At 40.0% G+C, this 26,307-nt stretch overlaps 1 protein-coding gene across 1 annotated transcript; it reads left to right on the top strand.

The window, feature by feature from the left end:
* The first annotated feature begins 1,666 nt into the window (after positions 1–1,666).
* LOC106870634 (uncharacterized) lies at positions 1,667–26,015 on the top strand. The gene is made up of 8 exons (XM_014916775.3): positions 1,667–1,988; positions 4,737–4,868; positions 6,838–6,966; positions 8,083–8,161; positions 12,679–12,819; positions 19,324–19,444; positions 22,578–22,690; positions 23,859–26,015. Exons 1-8 carry the CDS (start codon positions 1,939–1,941, stop codon positions 23,946–23,948), a joined length of 855 nt encoding a protein of 284 aa, XP_014772261.1. The 5' UTR covers positions 1,667–1,938; the 3' UTR covers positions 23,949–26,015.
* Positions 26,016–26,307: the final 292 nt, after the last annotated feature.

Raw genomic sequence — 26,307 nt, 5'->3', positions numbered from 1 at the left:
TCAATCAGCTCAGAATGACCATTGCTGGTGACAGCTCCCCATACCATTACAGAGATACCACCATGTTTCACAGTTGGTTGGAGTTGTTTCAAATCAAATTCTTGATTGGGAAGCCTCCAGACCCAAACACGTCCACTGTCTGAAAATAATGCAAATCTAGATTCATCTGAGAAAATCACTAGTGAAACAAGCGAACACACTCACAATATTACCATGGACGATAGAAGGGCTAAGGCGTTGGAACAGCCAAATATCCTCATGGGTTTCATTTGTCACCTCAGTAAGGTGAGCTGCCAATGTTAACGAGAACTCTGCTGTTAACAGCCTAGCCCCTCCAAATGTCCCCAATGCCACAGGCTGGAAGAGATGGCTCACTGACAGGTCCTGGTACTTAAGGATTTTATTCCATTCAGCTATGGAAGCAGTGATCCTCCCATTTACTGCAGCATCCAGGATGTGGGATGGAGCAAAGGAGTCACAGACTGTGGTATCCCAGATGAAGCATCTACCTGTTATCCAGGGACAGAAGGTAAGATCATCTGGTCTCTTCCCATCACTTCTGGATAATCCCACTGGCTCCAGAACTGAGGGGATGTTAATCTGAGCCAACACCTACTTAATAATGAAGTTTAGCTCAGTGTGACAAATGAAACAACCAACATTTAGACGGCAAGACAAGCCATGAAGGCCTGTGGAGTTGAGCGGCCTACCACAGCAGCATCTCAATCCTCCACAAATGTTGGTTCCTACTCTGAGTGCAATGGAGATGTGGAGCTCATCCAGACTCAACAGACCACCAATGTTGGCCACAGGCAGGACATCAATCCAGTCCCCTGAGAATATCACACTTGTAGAAAGTAGGCGACACCTTGAAAATTGATCTGATTGATCAAAGAGAGAGAGTTGAAAGTAGCACCTGAGTGTGGATTGTCTCACACTCTCTGCTTTCATCTATCCTTAGCTGTATCGGGAACTGACAAACCCAGCTCTCTCCACTGCTATAGAGCTTCATCCATCTCCCTGTTGGAACTAGTCCATGTTGGAAAGGAGAGGATTCGATCCCAGTACTTATTTTTAAAAATCTGATACTTATTCTATTGGTCACTTTTGTCAAGCAGCTAAGTTATAGGGATGTAACGAAACCAACACCTATTGTTAAGTGGTGACAGGGACAAACATAATCTCTCTCTCTCTCTCTCACACACACACACACACCTGATAGATTTTCCCACAGTTTCCATCAAACAAATTCACTCATAAGGCATTGGTTAATCCCAGGTTATGGTAGAAGATACTTAACCAAGGTGCCACGCAGTGGGACTGAACTCGAAAGCCCGTGGGTGCAAAACAAGCTTCTTAACTAGAAGCGAAATTATTCTTTTCTACTCTAGGTACAAGGCCCGAAATTTTGGGGGAGGGGACCAGTCGATTAGATCGACCCCAGTACATAATTGGCACTTAATTTATCGACTCCGAAAGGATGAAAGACAAAGTCGACCTCGGCGGAATTTGAACTCAGAACGTAAAGACGAAATACCTCTAAGCATTTCGCGCTGCGTGCTAACGTTTCTGCCAGCTCTCTGGCTTCAGAAGCGAAAATATTATAATTCGGAAATAACGGTGAGTAAAAGTTACCTCCCATCAAAACTCCGTTGCCTAGCAACGTAGTTTAAAGAATTATTTAACAGTGAGTCTAAGGCGACTTGTTATGATCCTGAAGGTAAAATATTTTTTTGGTCTTCATAGGAATGTCATATCAAGGTACACGGAACACCTCAATATCCTTAACAAATCTCGTATCGTATCCTAACAACTTGGTAGAACCCAAGTTTAGTGTTCTACATAGACAAACACCTTATGCCCGTCTCGAATCCTCGACACACAAGTTTGTTGTCCAATATTTCACCATTTTGTCCAGTTCACCTGTGCTTGTGTTAGATGGCAGATTACAAAACGGAAGAGGAAATATGGAACAGCAATCGACGAAAGTAATCTATCCTTTAATTATATTTATCCTTTAATTACGTTCTATGAAACAAAGGTAAAATAAGGAAAATAATAATAATAACCATCGGATTCTGTCTCCGTTTTAAGCAGCAGAAGATAGTGGTGGTGGGGAATAATGGGTTGTATATCTTAGAACAAATGCCGCGCCTCGTGGACAAAACTGCAAAGGCGTTGTCGCGGAGAATGGCCATCACCATCGCACGGTACTCATTTTTCAAACGGCCCGCAGCTATCCCGATTTTGCGGAGGAAATTAGCAGTGAAGGGGCCAAGAATGTCTGAGGTCTCGACGGTGACAGGCACAAATTGAAATTTATTCATGAGGTTCCATGTATAGATATTTCGTTATAGCATTTGGTTTACATATTTCTTGATGTGAAAACGTGTGTTGAAACAAATTTAGTTGTATCTCAAGAGCGTCATTATGCCAATAAGGAACACACTTGTTATTTATTAGTCAACGAATTAATTAATCATTTATTTAACCAATTAAATTATCAATTGTTTGATTAATCATTCAGTCCAATCAATCATTCAATCAGCTAGGTTGATCAAAGCCCTGTCGTCGCCAGGGCGTGTCATTGATGAAGTTGAGAGTGGCGACGAAAGGACTTTGATGAATAAAGAAAGCTAATTGATTGATTGACTGAACTATTCATCGAACAGGAACCTTGAGGGACAGTATCAGAAAGTATCCTAAGAAATATCAAAGAAATGGAGGCATTTGAGTCAGGGTTAGACAGGGGCACATAACTGATATGGATCTCAAAGCCTGTGAGAATGGGTGGAGGAGCTGCAACGAGAGAGGGGCAGCTGGTACGTCATTTTGAGACGCAGAGAGCCAAAGAAAAGCCTGTCAATATCTGATAGAGCTCTTTCATCATCGTCATCATCGTTTAACGACCGCTTTCCATGCTGGCATGGGTTGGACGGTTTGACTGAGGACTGGCAAGCCAGAAGGCTGCACCAGCCTCCAATCTGATCTGGCAAGGTTTCTACAGCTGGATGCCTTTCCTAGCGTCAACCACTCTGAGAGTGTAGTGGGTGCTTTTTATGTACCACCTGCATGAGAGCCAGTCAGGCGGCACAGGCATCAACCACACTCGAATGATGCTTTTTACATGCCATTAGCATGGGAACCACTCTGGCAGCACTGGCAGAAAGAAAAATAATAACCATCTTTGAGTTTTAAAAGTAAATCCATCCCCCAAACGATGGGTCCTGAAATCAGCTTTGATTCCCTTCCTCCCCCAAAAGAAAATATGAATTAATGAACCTCATGACTTGTACTTCACTTGATCGATTACCCCTCAACCTCAGCATCCACCAGGGTTTGATCACTCCTGAAAGAAGAACCCCCTCCCTAGACTCATTCTACGACTATCTGTCTCTGGCTAGCCGTGGCCATGTAAGTCCCAGCTAGCAGATGAGATCGTCTTGCCATCTTCTCTTTGTTCAGCCTCTTGATCTTTCTTGTCCATTGCCATGATGTCCATTCATTTATCCGGATTATCCATCTGTTGTCCTTCAGTCGTGGCCACCCCATCTATATTTACTCTCCTTGATGGTTCTTATGATGTTGACTCTTGTGAGTCAACGAGAGTCAATCCACCCCCCACTCCAAGCTATTAAAGACAATGGTGTTATTAATAACCATTCCTACCATTGGTACAAAAGTAAACTTTTCTTTGTGTGGTCTCCTTTGGTTACAGGGGTTGCTTTTGGTCCTTCGTCTTGCAAATTACAAGGCAATTTTAACCAGTGTTGGTGGCACAGAAAAGAAAAACCATCCTGCCCTCTCTGTAAAGTGGTTGGTGTTAGGAAGGGCATCCCCAGCTGAAGCAGACAAATTGGGTTTGGTGCTGTCCTCCAACTGGTCAGGTTCTATTGCACCATCTAACCATGTCAGCGTGGAAGATGGACATTAAATGGTGATGATGATGATGATGATGACAATGATGATGATGATGATGATGAGGGGAATGAGAACATTGCTAATAACATTTCTTTAATTATAGTGACCCAGGCAAAGGATTAATGTCAATAATTGTCAATCATCATGACACCAACGCTACAGGGATTGTGTCACTCATCACTCATGGTACCAATACTACAGAGGTTGTGTCACTCACCATTCATAGTGCCAAGAGAGGTTGTATCACTCACCATTTATCGTGCCAAGAGAGGCTGTGTCACTCATCATTCATAGCACCAACACTAGAGAGGTTGTGTCACTCATTATTCAGCAAAAGCTCATTAGTGGTAGTACAGGGGATGGAGGGGAGTGTGTCTTGTACTTAGTCAATGTAGAGAGCACTCAATGACATAAGATGTATAGACCCAGGAGGGGAATAGGAGAGAGTGAGTAATGACAGCAGATAGGTGGGGGTATATACTTTTTGAATAAGAATATATTTTAATTTCATTTTTGTATTTGCTTTGCAAGATTCTCGATGTGAATTTTTGTGCCAAAACACATCTTGTTGTGTCTGGGGAGGATCATTAAACGACGAAAGGACTTTGACAAACGAACAACCAATTGGTTGTTTAATCAGCACATTAAACAAACGATTGATTAATTAACTGGTTAGATGTTTAACCAATTGACTAACAATAAAGAAGTAATATTGAGCCAATGTGTGTGTGTCTATCATTGTTGGTGTTATGACTGTCTCAAGACACAACAAGATATGTTTTAAGAATCAAAATTTTTCCCTTCTTTTTCTGAAGATTAAGTAATTATCTGGAGAAGAAGAATGGCCGAGGAAGAAGCTGTGCAAGTGATGAAGGAAGCAGAAACCCACTCAGCCATCCCCGTTTTGGTAAATACAGACCAAACAGGACTCTGTCTCATCCTCCTTTGTAAGTTTCAGGGTTTGTCTTTTATTTTTTATTTGTTTTAGTCATTAGACTACGACGATGCTGGAGTAGCCCCTTGAAGAATTTTTTTAGCTGAGTGAATCGACCTTGGGAATTTTGTCTCTTTTTTTAACCCTGGTACTTATTCTGTTGGCCTCTTTTGCCAAACTACTAAGTTATGGGGATGTAAACACACCAACACCAGTTGCCAAGTGGTAGTGGGGGGGGACAAAAGCACACACACGCACATTATTCTTTGACAGTGACTTCAAATTTTGGCCAGCTAAGTCATTGTTGAACTGGCCGAAACTTCGAAGTCACTATCAACAACATTCTTGTTTAAGAACAATAAATTTGTACACGACAAAAGTATAGAAAGACCCATCAGATTAATGTAAAATTGTTTTTATTATAACTGAACATAAAAAATAAACATTAACAATAAATATATATGCAGGGGTTGGACAAAATAATGGAAACACCTAGCATCATGGCATCATAATTTTGAAATATCTATAAAACCGTCAAAAGCTTGTTTATTTTCATGTTTTTTGATTTATTATTAGTGTTGCTTAATATGTTTTGCTAAAATTGCTGTTTCTTTCCAGATATCATCAGAAAAAGGTAATTAAAATTCATTAAAATGACAGATCTATTGAACTTTCAAAGAGGTCAAATTGTTGGTGCTCATATGGCAGGCGATAGCGTAATGAAAACAGCTGAAATGTTTGGTGTACCAAGAAGTACTGTCTCGAAAGTAATGACAGTCTTTGAGAAAGAGGGAAAAACCTCCTTGTCAAAACAAAACTCCAGAAGAAAACCAAAATTTTCAGATAGGGACCATTGAACTCTTATGTGAATTGTTAGAAAAGATCACAAAAGTACAGCTCCCAAAATTACTGCAGAGCTTAATGACCACCCCCGAGAACCCAGTTTCCACAAAAACTGTTCTCCAGGAGCTGCACAAAGCTGGATTTCACAGAAGGGCTACAATCTGAAAACCACTACTTTCAAAAACAAACATTGCAAAGTGTTTAGTAAAAACCTACAGAATTGGTCCCTAGATTAGTGGAAGAATGTTATCTTCTCGAACAAGTCATCCTTTACCTTATTTCCGACCACCGGCCAACTATATGTGGACACAGCCAAAAGAAGCATTTGACCTAGATTGCTTTCTTCCAACTGTTAAACATGGAGGAGGATCTGTGATGATCGGGGTGGGGGTGGGGGTGGGGGGCTATATCTTGGAAATCTGCCGGCCCAATGGTTTCCCTTCATGGCAGAATTAATAGTCAAGACTATTTAAGCATTTTATCTGATCAAATTCATCCTATGGTTGCGGAACTGAGAGGCAAACGCAATCTTTCAGGATGATAATGCACCAATTCACACAGCTAAAGTTGTTACTGAATGGCACGAGGAACATTCTAGTGAAGTTGAACATCTTATCTGGCCACCACAGTCCCCAGATCTCAATATTATTGAACATTTATGGTATATTTTAGAAAAACAAGTAAGGAGTCGATATCCTCCACCATCATCACTACAAGAACTGGAGACTGTTCAGACTTTGTACAAGTCCATACTTCATAGAATTCAAATTATAATTACTGCGAAAGGCAGTCCTACCCCATATTAAAATAAATTTGTTTGAAATTTTAAGGTGTTTCCATTATTTTGTCCAACCCCTGTATATATATATATATATATATATAAAACGATGGGCTTCTTCCATATACCAAATCCATTCACAAGACTTTGATTGACTTGAGGCTATAGTAGACACTTGCCCAAGGTGTCACACAGTGGGACTGAATCAAGAACCATGTGGTTGGGAAGCAAGCATCTTACCACACAATCATGTCTGTACTTATAATTGTTTATATTAGAAAAAAGAAAGCAAAAAAAAAAATAAAATAAACTGATTATGTCTGTATTGAATCGGATGATAGATATTTAATGTTGTTTGCAGGGGTCACACATTTCCCAGTGTAAATTGTTTGAATAAGGAGCCTTCTAAATACAGCCATCAGCACACACAGCACCGGAACTCTACATGGCCTTATGGATATAAAGTTCTTCCATCGCCACAAACAACCAGGTAAGTCCTTTTGCTGCTTGAGGTAAAGGTGCAATGATTGTCATGCTGATGATGCCTACTGAGGCAGAAACATATATTCTCTTGTGCCCCAGACAATAAGCTTGTCTTACTCCTGGCATATCTATCCAAGGACCCACCCTCCGTGTAAATTGTGATTATATCAGAATTTAATATGCAAAAAAAAATATAAAAATAAACTACATCCATACTAACTCAAATCTCATAATCTACAAAATGAAAGTTGGAAGTTTGAAAAAATTCTGATGTGTATGTGTGTGTGTGTGTGTGTGCTCACCATTTCTCTTTTCACATCAAATTCTGATATTTTCTTTTATTTGTTTTGGTCATTTGACTGTGGCCATGCTGGAGCACCGCCTTTAGTTGAGCAAATCGACCCCAGGACTTATTTTTTGTAAGCCTGGTACTTATTCTATTGGGTCCTTTTGCCGAACCGCTAAGTTACGGGGACGTAAACACACCAGCATCGGTTGTCAAGCGATGGTGAGGGTGACAAGCACACACACATACACATATATATATGTATATATATATACGACGGGCTTCTTTCAGTTTCTGTCTATCAAATCCACTCACAAGGCTTTGGTTGGCCTGAGGCTATTATAGTAGAAGACACTTACCCAAGGTGCCACACAGTGGAACTGAACCCGGAACTATGTGATTGGTAAGTAAGCTACTTACCATACAGCTACTCCTGCGCAATTTACAAATGTACCCACTCTGAAATATATTTGTAGAAAATTTCATTTAAAAATACCCATTTTTCTGAAAGTTATGAGGAAACAAAGCCAACTCCTGTGAATTTTATGAAACTCTTCTCCCCAACTCTTCTCATGTTGCTGATGGTGATGGTAGTGTTAATAGTGGCACCAATGCAGATGATGATGAGGAGAAAAGGAGAAGAGGAGGAGGCTGTCAATCTTTCCTTCTGTTTCAAATCTGCATGATTTATAACGATTACTTTTGCCGGAGATCAAAGTTTGCTATTGAACCTCCTGATTGGCAATTTAGTAATATCTTAAATGAAGTTGTAGATGAGATGATAACCCAACTTGTGAAAGACCTGCTCAGGTACCAGACCTATATTTAATATTGTAGAGAAGAAGAAGAAGAAGAAGAAGAAGAAGAACTGACTCATCATAAAACCGATAAAGGAACCTTCCAAAAGAAGAATGAAGTAAGTATGATTAAAGGAAAATTAAAAGAGTTTTTTATGGAGATGTACTTGCATAGCAAGTGACCTGATTTGAGATCCTGTGCTGGAACGAAAACAGTTGCAGCGTGGAAGGTGTTTATAAGCCATTTAAGAAACACAAAAACCGTTAAATTCACTTCAACATTTAAATTTAATTTGCCAAAATATTTTCATCGCTTTGAGACTGTAACCTCATCATCATCATCATCCTCATCGTTTAACGTCCGCTTTCCATGCTAGCATGGGTTGGACTCACTGATAAAATTCCGTTCTGCATCAGAATTTAGTCTGAATGATAATCTCCTTTCTACTAAAGGCCGAGGGCCTGAAATTTGTAAGGAGGGTACTAGTTGATTACATCGACCTCCGTACACAACTGGTACTTATTTCATTGACGACTTCCCCCCACTCCAAAAGGATGAAAGGGCAAAGTCGACCTCGCTGAAATTTGGACTCAGAACGTAGCGACAGATGAAATGCTGCCAAGTATTTCACCCAGCGTGCTAACAATTCTGCCAGCTCACCACCTTAAGTCTGAATAATAATAATAATAATAATAATAATAATAATAGTATGCAATAAGGAAGAAAGAAAAGTCGAGAGATATGACAGGTTAGTTTGGGAGGTTAAGCAGTTGTGGTTGATGAAAAAGGTGGTAGTAATGTCAATAATTGTCAGAGCCCTGGGAACAGTGAGCTAAAATCTTGAGAAGTATGTGGAACAAATATGCAATAAGGGTGGAGCACTTGCAGAAAACAGCACTGCTTGGAACTGCTCGAATTCTCTGGAAGGTGTTCGAAAAATAAGAGGTGTTACTTTAGTTCACTGGTAGCGAACAGCTGACATCACAGTACATCTCCAGAGTTAGAACTTGTGCAAAGGCAATAATAATAATAATAATAATCATTCTTTCTATTATAAACACAAAAAATTTTTGGTTGAGAGAAGAAGTTAATTACATTGAGCCAAGTGCTCAACTCATGCTTGTTTTATCAATCTGGGAAGGAGGAAAATATTGACTCTGGTGGAATTTGAACACAGAATGTTAAGAGCCAGAAGAAATACCTCCAAGCAATTTTTCTGATGTGCTAACAATTCTGCCAGCTTGATGCCTTAAGGATGATGATGATGATGATGACGGCAATGATGATGATGGCAATGATGATGATGATGATGATGATGACGGCAATGATGATGATGATGATGATCCTCCTCCTCCTCCTTTCTAGTATAGACACAAGGCTTGAAATTTTGGGTGAGTGGTGTTTAGTCAATTACATCAACACCAGTGTGCAACTGGTATTTGCTTCATTGACCTCAAAAAAATGAAAGGCAAAGTTGAACTCAGAACATAAAAAGCTGGAACAAATGCCATTAAACATTTAGTCCTGACAATTCTTCTAACTTTCTTAATAGTGACAGTAACGAGCTTAACCTTTTCGTTACCAACCCAGCTGAAACCAGTTCTGGCTCTGAGTACTAATGTCTTGTTTTCATGAGTTTTAAATTAAAATCTTCCACCAAACCTTAGTCACAATTTATGTTCCTAACACTAGCTGAATGATAACTAAGTTATTTGACTAAATTCTTTGTTATATTTAAAAGTAATTGAAAGAAACACAGAACATCTCAACAGAAATATGGTAACAAAAGGGTTAAGATATATAATAGAGAAACAATTCTTAACCCTTTTGATACCAACCTGGCTGAAACCAGTTCTGGCTCTGAGTACAAATATCTTGTTTTCATAAGTTTTGAATTAAAATCTTCCACCAAACCTTAGTCACAATTTATGTCCCTAACACTAGCTTAATGATAACCAAGTTATTTTACTAAATTCTTTGTTATATTTACAATTAATTGAAAGAAACACAGAACATCTCAACAGAAATACAGTAATGAAAGGGTTAATGTCTACAGTGGCCAGGTGCACTACAACCTGTCAGGAGACAGAAAGCAGACATATTACTACATAAAGACAGTAATGGAAGCCAGAAGTACATTACACAATACAAAGAATAACTGGCATCTGTCAGTTGTGATAATGAGGGTTCTATTTAATCTGATCAATGGAATAATTTCTTGTGAAATTAGCATGCAAGTGGCTGAGCACTCCACAGACATGTGTACTCTTAATGTTGTTCTCAGGGAGATGAAGCATCTCGCGTCAGCCCATCTGTATTTCAGATACGACTCGTATATAGATGAGGGCAGCTGCATAAAGAAGTGCCGAGCTCTAATTGTGGAGGGAACCTCTGGAAGGGGTAGACTCAGATGTGGGACAAAGTAGTGAGAAAGGTACATTGGACACTGGGCCCCATTTAGGAAATGACAAGGGACTGGGAGATGTGGCAATTTGCTGTACTTGATAAGACCTGTCAAGCTAAGTAAAATGGCCATTTTCCACATATACTGGCTTCTCCTTTCAGGTGTCGGTGCCACTTTAAAAGCACCCATGCTGGTGCAGCATTAATGCACCCATGCGCCAATGCTGTGTGAATGCACACACAATGCCGGTACTGCATTAACGCACCCATGCTGGAGCTGCATAAACATACCCATACCGGATGGTATGTAAAAAGCACCCAGCACATTCTTGTTAAGTGGTTGGCATTAGGAAAGGCATCCAGCCATAGAAACCATGCTTCAATAGAGAGCTGGAGCCTGGACAGCTCCCCTGCTAGCCAGCTGCATGCCAAACCTTCCAACCCATACCAGCATGGAAAGTGGACGCTAAATGACGATGATGATGATGATGATGAACTCATTTTTGCCAGCTGAGTGGACTGAAGCAACATGAATTAAGTGTCTTGCTCAAGGACACAACTCATTGCTGGGGATTGAACTCATGACCTTACGATTGTGAGCTGAATACCCTAATCACTAAGTGATGCACCCCCATAGCACACAGAATAAAAGTGAACATTAAAAAGAGTGTTAAGAGAAGAAAGGGTGGATAGGCATGGCAGGTGAATTTTGGGAAATAGGGAATTTTTGAAGGATGTCATGTCAGACAAATTAACAACTGATGTGGTTAGTTTATTCCATGATTTTACAGTTCTGAGTGTTTCTGGAATGTTTCTGGAAGTCATGGATGCTGAACAGAGTAACACCAGAAATGTAACTTGATTATTACAAACCTGCTGTTGTTTTTTATTTATTATTTTATTGTTACCTTTCGCATCATTCGAGTCATCAAATCTTGTTCTCCGCGTTTCTCACAAGGGAGGTAAGGTAATATAGTTACTTCCCTTGGAGCTTATAGAAGTTACCTCCCTTATCTATTAGATTTCCGTCCATATAATTAGAAATTATTAACAAGTACGTTTATTGAAAGGCAGGCAGAGAGAGAGAGACAGAGACAGAATGGACATCACATGGAATAGGATGGAAGGGTGAGCAACAAACTAATTGCAGGAAAAGCCAGGCTCCCTAATATGAAAGATCAAAACCGTTGCTGGTTGGATCATGTCCGATGACTGAACGGAATTCGATTGCTAAGACAAATACTTTATTGTTGTCTGGTGGTAAAAGGATATCAAAGTAGACCACAACAACGATTCCTTTCCCCCGACAACACCATCTCGACACTGTTACCAATACTATGCCTTCATAACGGCCACAACTGTTACCACCACCACCACCACCACTGTCCATCACTATCTTTAGCATCACTGACACCTCTGCCACTGCCTACTCTATGTCCATTCTACCATCACCACTACTACCACCAGGATCACCACTACCGCCCACCACTGCCATCGCTGCTGCCACCACCATCACCTCTGCTACTGCTACCTCCACCAGCTGTCCTTTGAATTAGAATTTATCATACAGGCTTCTGTACAGTTTCCATTCATTCAAATTCACTCACAATGTTTGGATCAATCCAGTCTTTAATCTGTTATATTTTACTTGCTTCAATCATTATATTGCGACCATGCTGGAGCACCACCTTGAAGAAGTTTAGTCAAACAAATTGACCCTGTTATTTTTTTTTAAGCTTGGTGCTTATTCTATCTGTCTCTTTTGCTGAACTGCTAAGTTATGTGGATGTAAACAAACCAACACCGGTTATCAAACATTGGTGGGGAGCAAGCACAGCCCCACACACACACACACACACACACATATGATGGGCTTCTTTCAGTTTCCATCTACCAAGGCTCTGGGAATCTTGGGTCTATAGTAGAAGACGTGCCCAGGGTGCCATGCAGTGGTCAGGAAGTAACTTCTTACCACACAGACATGGCTGCACCAAAGGCTATAAAAAAACGATACTTGTCCAATATGCCATACAGTAAGATTGAACTTGTGACCCCATGGTTATGAAGTGAAATTCTTAACCATTCATCTATACTGTGCCTGTACTTAAAACACTACCAACAGGAAGTCCTTGTTTGTGGTTTGTTAATAAATGAACCAGTCCCCATAATTGACAATTTAATGATGTCACAATTTAAACTCTTATGTTAATGGAGGTTTACATATTTTTGTAGGAACAGATTAATAGAATTATCTGCAAAGAGATTTTATATGAAGACATCCTGCATCCAGTCATTTCAGACGTATTATATGAGACTGCTCACTGGACATTCCAGTTCTATGCTCAGAAATTCTACAAGAGAGACTTAGATGAGGTTTGTAAGCTCAGTAACCTTTTACTAAATATGTAAAGTCACATGTGCCATCATTTACCATATTGCTTCTGTCTAATAATTTCTGATTTTCTTCAGCCAGCATTTACTGTTTGTTAGTTAATATTGGTTTCAAATTTTGGCACAAGGCCAGCAATTTCTGGAGGGTGGGGGCCGAAATGTGGATACATGTGGATGGAAAGGGTCGCTGAAGGGATCACAGATGTGTAACAAAAGATTTCCAGACATTGGACATAAGAGAAATTAAGAACAATAATAAACGAGTAAAAAATAACTATGTAATGCATATATTTATTTGAAAACATAGAAAATGACCATTCCAAAATATATGGCAATATATATATATATCATCATCATCATCATCTATATATATATATATATATATATATAGAAAGAGAGAGAGAGAGAGAAAGAGAGAGAGAGAGAGAGAGAGAGAGAGAGAGAGAGAGAGAGAGAGAGAGAGAGAGAGTAGTCTGTTTTATATAAATAAACAAACTGTACATTCACAAAATTATATTTGACAAGTTTGAGAAATGAATGAAAGCATTAATAATAACGAGGAAATAAAAACTTTATTTCCAAAATCCTGATGACTTTTTTCTCAATATATATATATATATATATATATATATATATATATATGTATATATATGTATATATATATATATATATCATCATCATCATCATCTTCATCATTTAGTATCTATTTTTCATGCTGGCATGGATTGGAGGTTTGACTGGAACTGGTAAGCTGGAGAGCTATATATATATATCTCAGGTAGATGGCCCTGCTCAATCTGTAGAAAAGGTATAGGTAGAAACTCCATAAGATGTACCCAATGTAAGCTTTGGACACACAAAAGGTGCAGCAACATCAAAGGAAGGTTAACAGAGAAACTATTCTTTGTATATGGAAGGTGCACAGGCATAATAAATGCTGAACATGTGTGGAAAATTGACTCCATCAATTGCCAGAGGGGGCATGCTAGACTAGAGGTAGTAGATAGCTTCTGGTATCCAGGTGACCAGGTTAGTAGTGGAGGTGGATGTTCTGAGAGCATAGCTGTAAGAATAAGATTAGGTTGGGCAAAGTTCAGAGAGCTCCTACCCCTGCTAGCAACAAAGGGCCTCTCTCAGAGTGACAGGCAGATTGTTTGATGCCTGTGTGTGAACAGCTATGCTACATGGCAGTGAAACATGGGCTGAGAACATGCGTAGGCTTGAGAGAAATGAAGCCAGTATGCTTCGCTGGATGTGCAATATCAGTGTGCATGTTTGACTGAGTGTAAGCATCTTGAGAGTAAAGTTAGGCATAAGAGGAACCAGATGTGATGTGCAAGAGAGGTGACTGCACTGGTATGGCCATGTGATACATACAGACAAGGACAGCTGTGTAAAGAAGTGCTGATCTGTGGAGGGAATCTGTGGTAGAGGTAGACCCAGGAAGACTTGGGACCAGGTGATGAAGCATGATCTTTGAACTTTGAACCTCACAGGCAATGAGTAGCGATCGAGAACTTTGGCAAAGTGCTCTGCTTAAGAGGACTCATCAAACCAAGAGCACCCATGCTGGTGGCACATAAGAAAATCAACCTTGAATGTTGAGCCTCATGGGAGCAAAGTAGCTGAATTCTTTTTGAGCGTTAGGTTTCATGGATGCAAGTAGCTGAGTTCCTTTTGAGCATTGGGCCTCATGGAGGCAAGGTGGCTGAGTTCCTTTGAGTGTTGGGCCTCATGGAGGCAAATGGCTGAGTTCCTTCAAGTGTTGGGACTTACGGAGGTAATGACTCAGACCTTTGGCATTATGTTGTGTTCAAGAAGAAGACCCATCAAGCTGAGCAAAATCGCAGTCATGGCAGATACTGGTGTCATGCAAATGGCACCTGTGCCAGCAGCACATAAAAGCACCCATTATACTCTCAGAGTGGTTAGTGTTAGGAAGGGCATCAAGACACAGAAAACCATGCCAAATCAGGTTGGAGTCTGGTGCAGCCTTCCAGCTTACCAGCCCTGGTCAAACCGTCCAACCCATGCCAGCATGGACAACGAACGTTAAATGATGAAGATGATGATGATGATATATATGTGTGATATATATACATATATAGTTGGAATTTACAGAAAAACAAAAGACAAAGACAGGTGTATAAACGCTCGGGAGGTGAGAAAGTCTTTTACATTTCAAGCCTACGCTCTTCAACAGAAAAGAATAAGAGAAAAAATAAACAGAGAGAGAATAAAAAAAGCTTTAGGGACTAGCGGTCAATGTATATATGTGTGTGTATACTTGATCTGATCGATAAGTATCCGGACTGTTGCCATAGTAATGAAGCTAAAGCACGCAGAGTAAAGCTGCTTGGCACAGTTTGACTTTAAACTCTGCTCTGCAGGCACACTAAGTTTTAACATTCTAACTCACTTCTGCTGCTTACAGCAGTGCTTGGAAGGAAGGTGTGTAGTGTGTGATCGTCACATTGACCATGACAGAGAGAAATGAGCAGAAAATCTGCATCAGATTTTACCAAAAGCTTGGCAATGCCTGCTCAGAGGCCTACGCAAAGCTTTTGAAAAGTTTTCATCGTTCTCGACACAATCAAGGAGATCTTGTGAAACTGAAACCCAAGTGTCTTTTTGGTCAGCTGAAAGCAGGTTTGGCACAAACTTGGCAGACATGTGTCTCATACCCAAATCTTCAGTGATAATGGACTGAACTGAACCGTAGCTAATCTGCACATCCTCTGATAACTCATGGATTTCCCCTCACAGCTGCATGCACACCTGCGGCGTTTTTCTTAGTTCTGCTGGTTGCAGGACATTTTTTCGACCTCTTGGAAACATCTGAACCACCCATACACTTGTGTGCGGTTCATACACTCCTCTCCATACATTTTCTGCAACTTTGCGTAGGGCTTTGAACAGCTATCGCCATGACAACTTTCTCTATCATGGTCAATGTGACAATCACACACTACACACCTTCCTTCCAAGCACTGCTGTAAACAGCAGAAATCAGCTGGAATGTTAAAATTTAGTGCACAAACACAGCAGAATTCAAGGTCAATCTGTGCCGTGCGACTTCACTCTGTGTGCCTTAGCTTCATTACTATGGCAACAGTCCGAAAACTTATTGATCAAACCTAGTATATATATATATATATATATATATATATATATATATATATATATATATATCATTATCGTCGGCGTCGGCGTTTAGTGTCTGCTTTCCATGCTGGCATGGGTTGGACAGTTTGACTGAGGGCTGGCAAGCCAGAAGACTGCACCAGGTTCCAATCTGATCTGACAAAGTTTCTACAGCTGGATGCCCTTTCTAATGCCAACCACTCAGAGAATGTAGTGGGTGATTTTTTTTGTGCTACTGCCACAGGAGCCAGTCTGGTGGCACTGGCAACGACCATGCTTGAATGATGCTTTTTACGTGTCAACGGCACAGGACCAGTCAGGCGGCACTGGCATCGACCATGCTTGAATGGTGCTTTTTGTGTCCCACCAGCACAGGTGCCAATCAGGCAGTACTATCATTGACCATGACAACGACTTCACTTGCCTCAACAGGTCTTCGCAAGCGCAGTTTATTGCCCAATGATTGAAGGGTACCCTTAAATGGGCTGGTTATGCTGCACTGGTATAGGTCACGGTTATGGCCTCACTTGGTTTGCCGGGTCTTCTCAAGCACAGCACATCTCCAAAGGTCTCGGTCACTTGTCATCGCCTCTGTGAGGGTTAACATTTGAACACCATCCCATTTCCATTGCACACACACACACACACACATTAACATGACTCCCTTTTACATGCACACACACACACACACACACAAAGTTGAAACGCTGTTTGATTTTTTTTTCAATGTAGAACTTCCATCATCCCACTGCCAAGTTTGCCATCACCCCCTTCCTTCTTTATTCATCTATCACCCCTTCCTTCTTTATTCATCTATCACCCCTTCCTTCTTTATTCATCTATCACCCCTTCCTTCTTTATTCATCTATCACCCCTTCCTTCCTTATTCACCTTTCATCCCTTCCTTTCTCATTCGTATGTTGTGACGGAAAAATGCACAAGAGTATTATTATAGTTGATGGTTGATAATCTAGAACAGTGTCTGGGGCTGAGTGAAACAATAGAAGTTGTAGTTATTTTGTCATGAATGCGTAACATATTGGACTGGTTAAGATGTGTGTGTGTGGAGCAGTGTGACCTTTTCAGTGATAATCCAACTATGATAATGGAACTGATATCTAGTTCTAGACAGACAGACAAGTAATTTAAAATGTTTGTCTAAAAACTTCAGACTGTTTTTATACATGAATACACATCTTAAACTAACAGTTCTCAGTTGCAATTATAAAGATATTTAAGTGTTCAAATATTTATTTCATAATCAAACAGTATTGTTCTTAAGCTAAGGAGAAAACAAGTTCGATCAGAATATTAATTGGTTTATGTTATGTCATAATGGAACCTTACAAATAATAATAATAGATGCAGTACCAAGTAGTGACTCTCATGTCTTCTGATCTTAATTGATTGGAAGTGTTGTCATGTACATTGTTTTGTCTTGGTATAAAAGATGGGCTACAGCAAATATTCTGCCCAATACCACAGATTTGCTTGTCAATTGTTTGACCTTAACCAGTTGAGCATGTCCCTTGGTGGCTGTGTATCTCTGATCACAAGTAGAAGTAGTTGGGGAGCATCATAGTCATGTGTTGAGAGGAATACTTTGGGGTTTGGATAATTCATCTCTGGAAACAGGTATTTTGCTCAACATTCTTAAACAACCAGGGTTATGGTTAGGGTTAGAGTTAAAGACATTTTGAGCGGTATGAGCTACTTGACCTGAAAAAAATTCTCACTGGGTTCCACCTGCAAGGTCATGTGTTGTTTATCTTGATATGAGATCACTGTCTCATGCACAAATGGTTGTGATGCATGTGCCTGGTGTACCCTTATCTGATGGATTGTCATGATGGGTATATTGGGCTTCGTATATTTTACCCCAGTGTCACTTTGATGGCATGCACTGCTCTCTCACTCAATTGTAATAATAATAATAATAATAATAATAATAATAATCATAATAATAATAATAATAATAACCTTGGCAGAATTTGAACTCAGAATGTAAAGACGGATGAAATGCCGCTAAGCATTTTGTCCATCATGCTAACAATTCTAATGGTTCGCCACCTTCATAATGATAATAATAATGTAGAATATTGTGTAGAATTATCAATCCCTGGTGTAACCCTTTTGTTACCATATTTCTGTTACCTTATAACACTGCTTTTGTTTCAATGAAGAATTTACCAAGATAACTTTGTCGTTTTTAAACTGGTGTTTGGAACATAAATTAACAAAAGAATTTGATGGAAAGTTTGACTGTAAAATGAGAAGTTTGTGTCATAGACATTGAGTAGTCTTGGGGTGGGTTCATATTGAAAGGGTTAACCATTTACTGTGGAAATCAGATATAATCCATTCCAGATTTCATTACTCTTAATTCATGAATGGCAGCTTTAAATACGAATCTATCTTTTGTTAAGGAATGTCATGTTTGGAATTATCTTCTGCTGAGGTATGTTAAGTTTACTGAATGAATGTGACTTGCAGAAAATACCAATTCTGTTTTTTTGGTTGATATTTAACATCATTACTAGAAAAACGATTAAATTTAAGGATTAAATCTGTGGTTCTAAACTGGGGTTCATATGATCCTTGGGGGCACATATAAGATTTTGTTGTTAAAATTAACAATTGATCTTGGTTATTGGAACTGCCTTAAAATATCCAAACTTTATTCTCTCCACCGCTATCATGAGCACTACATCATTTGCATTGCCCAAACGTCCTTAACATTAGTCAGAATCTATTCAGGGCTGGGACCATGTGCCATATGCTCCCCTACACAATTCAGGTTCACAATACATAAATTCACTCCAACGCAATTTCTTTTTCTCAACGTGCCCTGTTTTATTTAACATTATCCCAAAACAAACCAAAGAAGAAAAAGATCCCTTCACCCTCAAATGAAACCTGGACACATTTCTTCAAGGGAGACCAAATACATCTCAGTGGACAGCAACTCCCTACTTGAATTGGCCAGGATACCACAAAATTTGACTTTAAAATGAATTCACAGATCCTCTTAGGTGGTGCCATTAAGTTAGACATGGCCTGGGCCAATTTTGGGCCAAAACATGTACTCAAAATATTTTTACAATTTTTTTATACAGTTTCTAATAATATTTAATTACAAAAATATAAATAGGATTTTTTAAACATCGGATGGCTGTGAGGGTCCACTCGAGTAAAGTAGGCATCAAAGGGTCCATAGATAAAAAAAAATGGTTGAGAACCCCTGGGCGGGAACCATTAAACTGTTTCAAATTTTAACTTTATAAATTCCTCAAAGTTTATTTAATACTCAGAATACTGTTTATATTTTGGTGGCACTTTCAGCTCCTCAGTGTGGCTAATCTCAAGTTGGTTGATTCAATGGTTTTCGAACAACTTCTGTACCATGAGGCCCAACCAAAGAAACTCTGGACAGATTCTGAAGTAGCTGAGAAAGCTCTTGATGGTAAGATACAAACTGGATTAACATCCTTAGAGGCTCAAAGCACTTTAAAAAATTTTGGGGCTTCCTGCTTATGTATGTAATTCAAAATCTAAACAATAATAAACCATAAAATAAATTTCTATTTTTCAAAATGAAACAAAACTAACAGCAAAATGGAAGATAATGTTTATTTTTGTAATACTTCCACCTTTTTTATTATATTTGAAAAGTTTTCTCCTCCTACTTTTTTCAAGTGCAAAGTTTTTGATCAGGTTCTAACTATGACACCATGAACACATTGAAATTATATTTCTGCTCATATAAACCATTTTGAATATTATTTTAGCAAGTTTAACTCTTTTGTTTCTGGATTTATTTTGAAATGCTCTGTGTTTCTTTCAATTAATTTTAAATATAACAAAGAACTTAGTAAAACAACTTAGTTATCATTAAGCTAGTGTTAAGAACATAAATTGTGACTAAGGTTTGGTGGAAGATTTTAATTCAGAACTTATGTAAACAAGACATTTGTACTACAGAGCCAGATCCGGTTTCAGCCGGGTTGGTATCGAAAGGGTTAAAGTGATTTTTTTTGTGCCATAAACCATTTATTATTTCTAGTGGTGCCCCCTCCTTCCCTTGATTCCCTAAGCACATGGCCTATTTTGTTTAATGGTCAATACAGCACTGGTAAGATAGAAGTAAAAACAGCACTCCTCTATCCTGGGGCACATATTTGAACCTAAAAATATTGGGTCTCATTGAAGTGTTGCTGCTTAGCAACATGAAATCTAACCCCTGCAGTGGGTAGGGAGAAAATTGTTGGGAAAATACAAACAGTTCCGGAGAATGGCGGCGGCAGCGGTGGTGGTGGTGGTGGCGGTAGAAAAGGAGGAGGAGACTGAAACAGCAGAACTAAATGTGTGTGTCACCCTTAAATCAGTGTGGCTGTTTGAATTTAAATCTTTTATCTTTTACTTGTTTCAGTCTTAGGACTGTGGTCATGCTGGGGCACTGCCTTAAAAAGTATTTAGTCAAACAAATCAACCCCAGCACTTCTCTTTCAAGCCTGGTGCTTTACCAAATCTTTTGCTGAGCTGCTGAGGTTCAGGGATGTAAACAAACCAATACCAGTTGTCAAGCTGTGGTGGGGGACAAACAAATAGACATAAAGACAAGACACACACACACACGTGTGCATGCACTCACACACACACTCACACACACACACACACACACACAACACACACCACACTTCCATAACAGGCTTCTTTCGGTTTCCATCTATCATATCCACTCACAAGGCTTTGGTCAGTCCAAGGCTATAGTAGAAGACACTTGTTCAAAATGCCACACAGTGGGATTGAACCCAGGACCACGTGGTTGGGAAGCAAGCTTCTTACCACAGTCATGCCTGTACATAAATCTGTGTGTTTGAACAGAATCTGGGTTGAATTAAATTTGGGTGTGTAGAATTTAATAAGTGTGTTACACTAGATATTTGTGTGCGTGTGTGCATGTGTTGTGTGTGTGTGCATGTGTTGTGTGTGTGTGCATGTGTTGTGTGTGTGCGTGTGTGTGTGTTGTGTGTGTGTTTGTGTGTGTGTGTGTATTTGTGTGTGTTGAGTGTTGTGTGTATGCGTGTGTGTATGTGCTATGAGTGTGCATGTGTGTGTACATATTTGTGTGTGTGTATGTTGTGTGTGTGTAATTGCGTGTGTGTGTGTTGTGAGTGTGTTGTATGTGTGTGCGTGTGTGTTGTGTGTGCATCTGTGCACGTATGTGTGTGTGCATGTTGTGTGTATATGTATGTATGTGTGCATGCATGTGTGTGTGTTGTGTGTGCATGTGTTGTGCGTGTGTGTGTGTTTGTGTGTGTGTTGTGTGTGCGTGTTGTATGTGTATTTGTGTGTGCATGTGTATTTGTGCATGTGTGTTGTGTGTGTGTGCGTGTATGTTGTGTGTGTGCGTGTGTATGTGTTTGTGTGTGTTGTGAGTGTATTTGTGTGTGTGTGTGTTGTGTGTGTGCGGGTGTGTGTTGTGTGTGTGTATTTGCACGTGTGTATTTGCGCGTGTGTATGTGCATGTTGTGTGTGTGTGTTGTGTGTGCATCTGTGCACGTGTGTGTGTGTTGTGTGTATATGTGTGTGTGCGTGCATGTGTGCGTGTGCATTGACCTAAATATGAGTGTGTAATACTGTACATGTTGTTCAACTGAAACCAAGTGTGTTTCAGCTAAATCTGTTTTGTGTGTTCCATGAAATGTGTGAGTTGACCTAAATATTTGTTAACTTACAAATCTGTTGCAGTAAACCAGGGCACACTGACCTAAATACATCTGTGTTGACCCAAATACATCTGTGTTGTCCTGAAAATGTGTGAAGGACATGAAACACGTCTCTGATGAATTAAATTATCAACTGTAGGGAGAGGAGGAGAGAGAGAGAGAGAGAGACAGAGGGAGAGAGGTGGGAGGGAGAGAGAGGGAGAGGGTGAGCGAGGAGGAGAGAGAGGAGGGAGAAAGAGAGGGAGAGAGAGAAATGAGGGAGAGAGAGAGAGAGAGAGACGAGGGAGAGAGAGTGAGGCGGGAGAGAGGGAGAGAGAGCGGTAGAGAGACAGAGAAGGGAGAGAGGGAGAGAGAGAGGATGGAGGGGAGAGAGAGGGAGAGGGTGAGCGAGGAGGAGAGAGAGGAGGGAGAAAGAGAGGGAGAGAGAGTGAGGCGGGAGAGAGGGAGAGAGAGAGGTAGAGAGACAGAGAAGGGAGAGAGGGAGAGAGAGAGAGTGGGAGAGAGTGTGTTGACATTATTGTAAGAGTTTAAATGCAATCAAACTGTGTGGGCAATACAGCCATGGTTGATTGTGTTCTTGAGCCAGTATTCATGTTGCCCCAGTCCACTCAGCCGTAAATGGGTCACCCTGTGATGGACAGGTGCCCCATTCAGAGGCAGTGTTGTGATCTCAGTCAGTTATACAGCCTGGGAACCGGGTAACCAGGCCTATGGTAACCCACCACTTGGAAGCCATAATGTCCAGGCAACCTACACATGCATATATGTGCATTCACACATACACACACATGCACACACACACATGCATGCACACAACACACACCACTATACTTTGGTTGATTTCTTATTGAGCTTTCATAACTGCAGCAATGATCCTGAATGCTGTTTTGGACCATCAGTGCCACATGTTTACCACATGTGCAGTGACACAGGAATGCCAGATGTTGCAGAATGTTCAGCTGAATGCAGTAACAGACATTGTAAGTAGACCTTTGAGTTTTGTATCAATTGGATATATATTGCACGGGGACTTGTGACTGAGGTCCATATGGCCCTTAAGGAATCCACACAAGATTTTGTTGTTAAAATTTATGAGCACTAAATTAGTTAAAGACCCCCTTCAATCGTGAATGACCATAGGATGGCACTTAGAAAGTTATCTGCCAAGGCAAGGTTGTTTTATGGAAGACCAGTAGTCACCCATGCGTACCAGCCACCCCTCTCCATGCCACCAATGTTTTCCAAGGGAAAGGCAAAGGGGCCGATACTGTTTGGCACCAGTGACGTCACAAGTCATTTCTACAGCTGAATGAATTGGAACAATGTGAAATAAAGTGTCTGGCTCAAGAACATGATACACAGCCCAGTCTGGGATTTGAACTCACTACCTCATGATTGTGAATCTGATGCTCTAACCACTGAGCCATACACCTTCACATAATAAACTGGTTATATTTCTACAGTACACAAAATATTTGAGCAATCTTTTATACAATTCCTAATAATATTTAGTAGTAAAAATTCAATAGGGTTCTTTCATCATCATCATCATCATCATCATCATCATCGTTTAACGTCTGCTTTCCATGTTGGTATGGGTTGGATGATTTGACTGAGGACTGGTGCAACCAGATGGCTGCACCAGGCTCCAATCTGATTTGGCAGAGTTTTTACAGCTGGATGCCCTTCCTAACGCCAACCACTCCGAGAGTGTAGTGGGTACTTTTACGTGCCACCAGCACGAAGGCCAGTCAGGCGGAACTGGCAACGGCCACGCTCAAGATGGTGTATTTTATGTGCCACCTGCACAGGAGCCAGTCCAGTGGGGGAGCCAGTCCAGAGGGTCCAGTAGAATAAAACAGGAACCAAAGGGGTCCATAACTAAAAAAATAGTTGAGAACCCTGGATTTATACATATTTCACAACCCTAACCCTAACCCTAACCCCCACCTCCATTCTCGTATATACATCACTAATTAAGACATGGTTTGACTGCCCCCACCCCCACCCACCAGTTGGTATGCCTTTGATCATAGATCTGCTTTAGCTGGGTCAGCCCAGGGTTAAACAACATCTGAGTAGGAAATGGAGAAAATTGAAAAATTGAAGAAGGAATATATTCCTAAATGTTATTTATTCTATTTGCAGGCTTTGGATGTTTTAATGGAACAACTTGTGGCCTCGTTGAGTGAAGATCTCAAAGACCTGGATGATTATCAGACTGGATCCATGCTATGAATTCCAGCAGCTCATGAGATGTATATATTAGACAATGAAATCCATTTATTAACCCTCTGCCTCTCCTGTGTATCACATGTGGTACAAAGGATATATTTCCCTGGCATCCAAGCAGCATCATATGAAACACATTTCCAATTATTTTTTTCTTTTTCAACCTCCGTAGTAACTTTGGGCTTACGAAAGGAAAGCTTTGTATTACGCACAGCATTTCAAATAGGCCTACCTACCAAAACTCTGAAAACGAGCATGGACGTTTAAGATGAAATTTGCTTGGACAGGCAAATGGTTCAATCAAGAACCTGTTTATCTATTTGTCTGTCTGTCTATCTATCTGTCTATCTATCTATCTATCTATCTATCTATCTGTTCGTCTGTCTATTTGTCTGTCTATCTATCTGTCTATCTATCTATCTATCTATCTATCTATCTATCTGTCTGTCTGTCTGTCTGTCTATCAATCTATATATCTATCTATCTATCTATCTATCTATCTATCTATCTATCTATCTATCTATCTATCTATCTATCTATCTATCTATCTGTCTATCTATCTATCTATCTATCTATCTAGTATAACAACTTGTAGACTCTCTGGTGCAAGTTTTTTGCGACGGAAATCTGCCCTGTGTGGCACATTTCCAGGATATAAAAACCAATTTCGGCTTTCTAGCCATTTTTTTTTTGAGACGATGGCGTCTTGTAGCCATGAAAATCTTTGTGACACGAACGCTGCATTTTGCAGTGTTTCGTTCGAAAAAGAATTTCCTAGTCTTCCTTCCTCACAGTTAAACGAGAGAATGGAGAAAAAGAAAAAAGAATTTACACACACAAATTCAAGTGTTAGCACCGCCACCACCACCACCAACAACAACAAAAACAAAACTGTAACCAAGGTTATAAAACAGAACATAGACAATATTTCCAAAGAATGTGACGTCAGCACCAATTCTGGTGACGACATCATTACCACCACCACCACCACCAACAACGACAACAACAACAACAGCAGCAGCAGCAACATTTCAACTCAACCTTTGCTCCCTTCACCAGCAGCAAGCGAAAGAGAGGAAGGAAAAAGCCACAACACCACTGAAACAAATACCACATCTACTACCAATACCAGTACCAGCACTAGCAACAACAATAACAACAATAACACAAACAAAAACTTTGCTGAAGCTTTGAAGCAAAGTGAAACTGTTGTGTCCTACACAACAAAAGAAATAATAGAGATGAGAAAATTAATCACCAAAGAAAGCGGTGAAATACGCTTAAACGTACCACAACACATATTAGACGAAGCAAATAGGAAAACAATAATTTATAAAATAATAAACACAGAAAGTAAAAGGCCGGAACAAGCCAGTATAGACAAGATCGAAAGATGCTTGAGATCTATTTGGGACAAAAAATCCTATATCACGTATTATAGGTTTGCACAAGTTCAGGTGATTTTTCGAAATGAAGAGTTGGCGAAGACGTATTCAACGCTAACTCTTCACACACCTGAAATAACAATGTTACCCAGTTACCTTGGCCAAAAGGTAACAAAGGTAACAATAAAGCACGCACCTTCAACAATCGACACACTATGGTTGATATCGGCCATATGTATTGATATGGACAACATTAACATACTGAAAATAAACGTTGGAGAGAGCAATTGGACCGGAAAAAGCATACAAATCTTGTTCCACACAAACGAACAAGAAATCAAAAAAATCCCACCATACATCCGTTTGGCAACAAACCAAAAGTTGCATATAGTAGTAGAGGGCAGGCGGCCTCGCTGTTACTTATGCGACAGCGAGGCACACCTTAAAAAGGAGTGTCCGACTGCCCGAAAAACACAACAACAACAACAAGAACTAACTAAACACACAAAAAAAGCCTTGCTGCCCACACCGCCATCCACACAAAAAACAATAAAAGCAACATCAACAACATCAACGAAAGAAAATACAACAAAAACTACAAAATTAACAAACAAAGAAGACGAAAAAAGAGAAGACAATACAAAAACTGATACCCCTTCCCCCACATCACTTACACCACAACCAAAAATTCAACAACCAACAACAACAAAAACAACAATACAACCACTTACACAAGCAAACACAGAAGCATACAACATGCCTCTACCTCCTTCCGATTCCTCAGAGTTTTCATCTGAAGACGAGTCAAGTACTGAGGAATGGAAAATTGCCCAAAAAGGAAGGAGGAAGAGGAGCAAAAAAAGAAAAACGAACAACAACAAAGCAGGGAGATTCACATCTCCCGAAAACACTCCCAACGCCGACACGATAAACACCAATGCTAACACACCAAAAACAATGCTAACAGCAATAGACACTAC

The sequence above is a fragment of the Octopus bimaculoides genome, chromosome 1, assembly GCF_046866305.1.
Source record: "Octopus bimaculoides isolate indiv1 chromosome 1, ASM4686630v1, whole genome shotgun sequence".
NCBI lineage: Eukaryota > Metazoa > Mollusca > Cephalopoda > Octopoda > Octopodidae > Octopus > Octopus bimaculoides.
The sequence above is the reverse complement of the archived record's forward strand: the minus strand, read 5'-3'. Positions and strand labels throughout refer to the sequence as shown.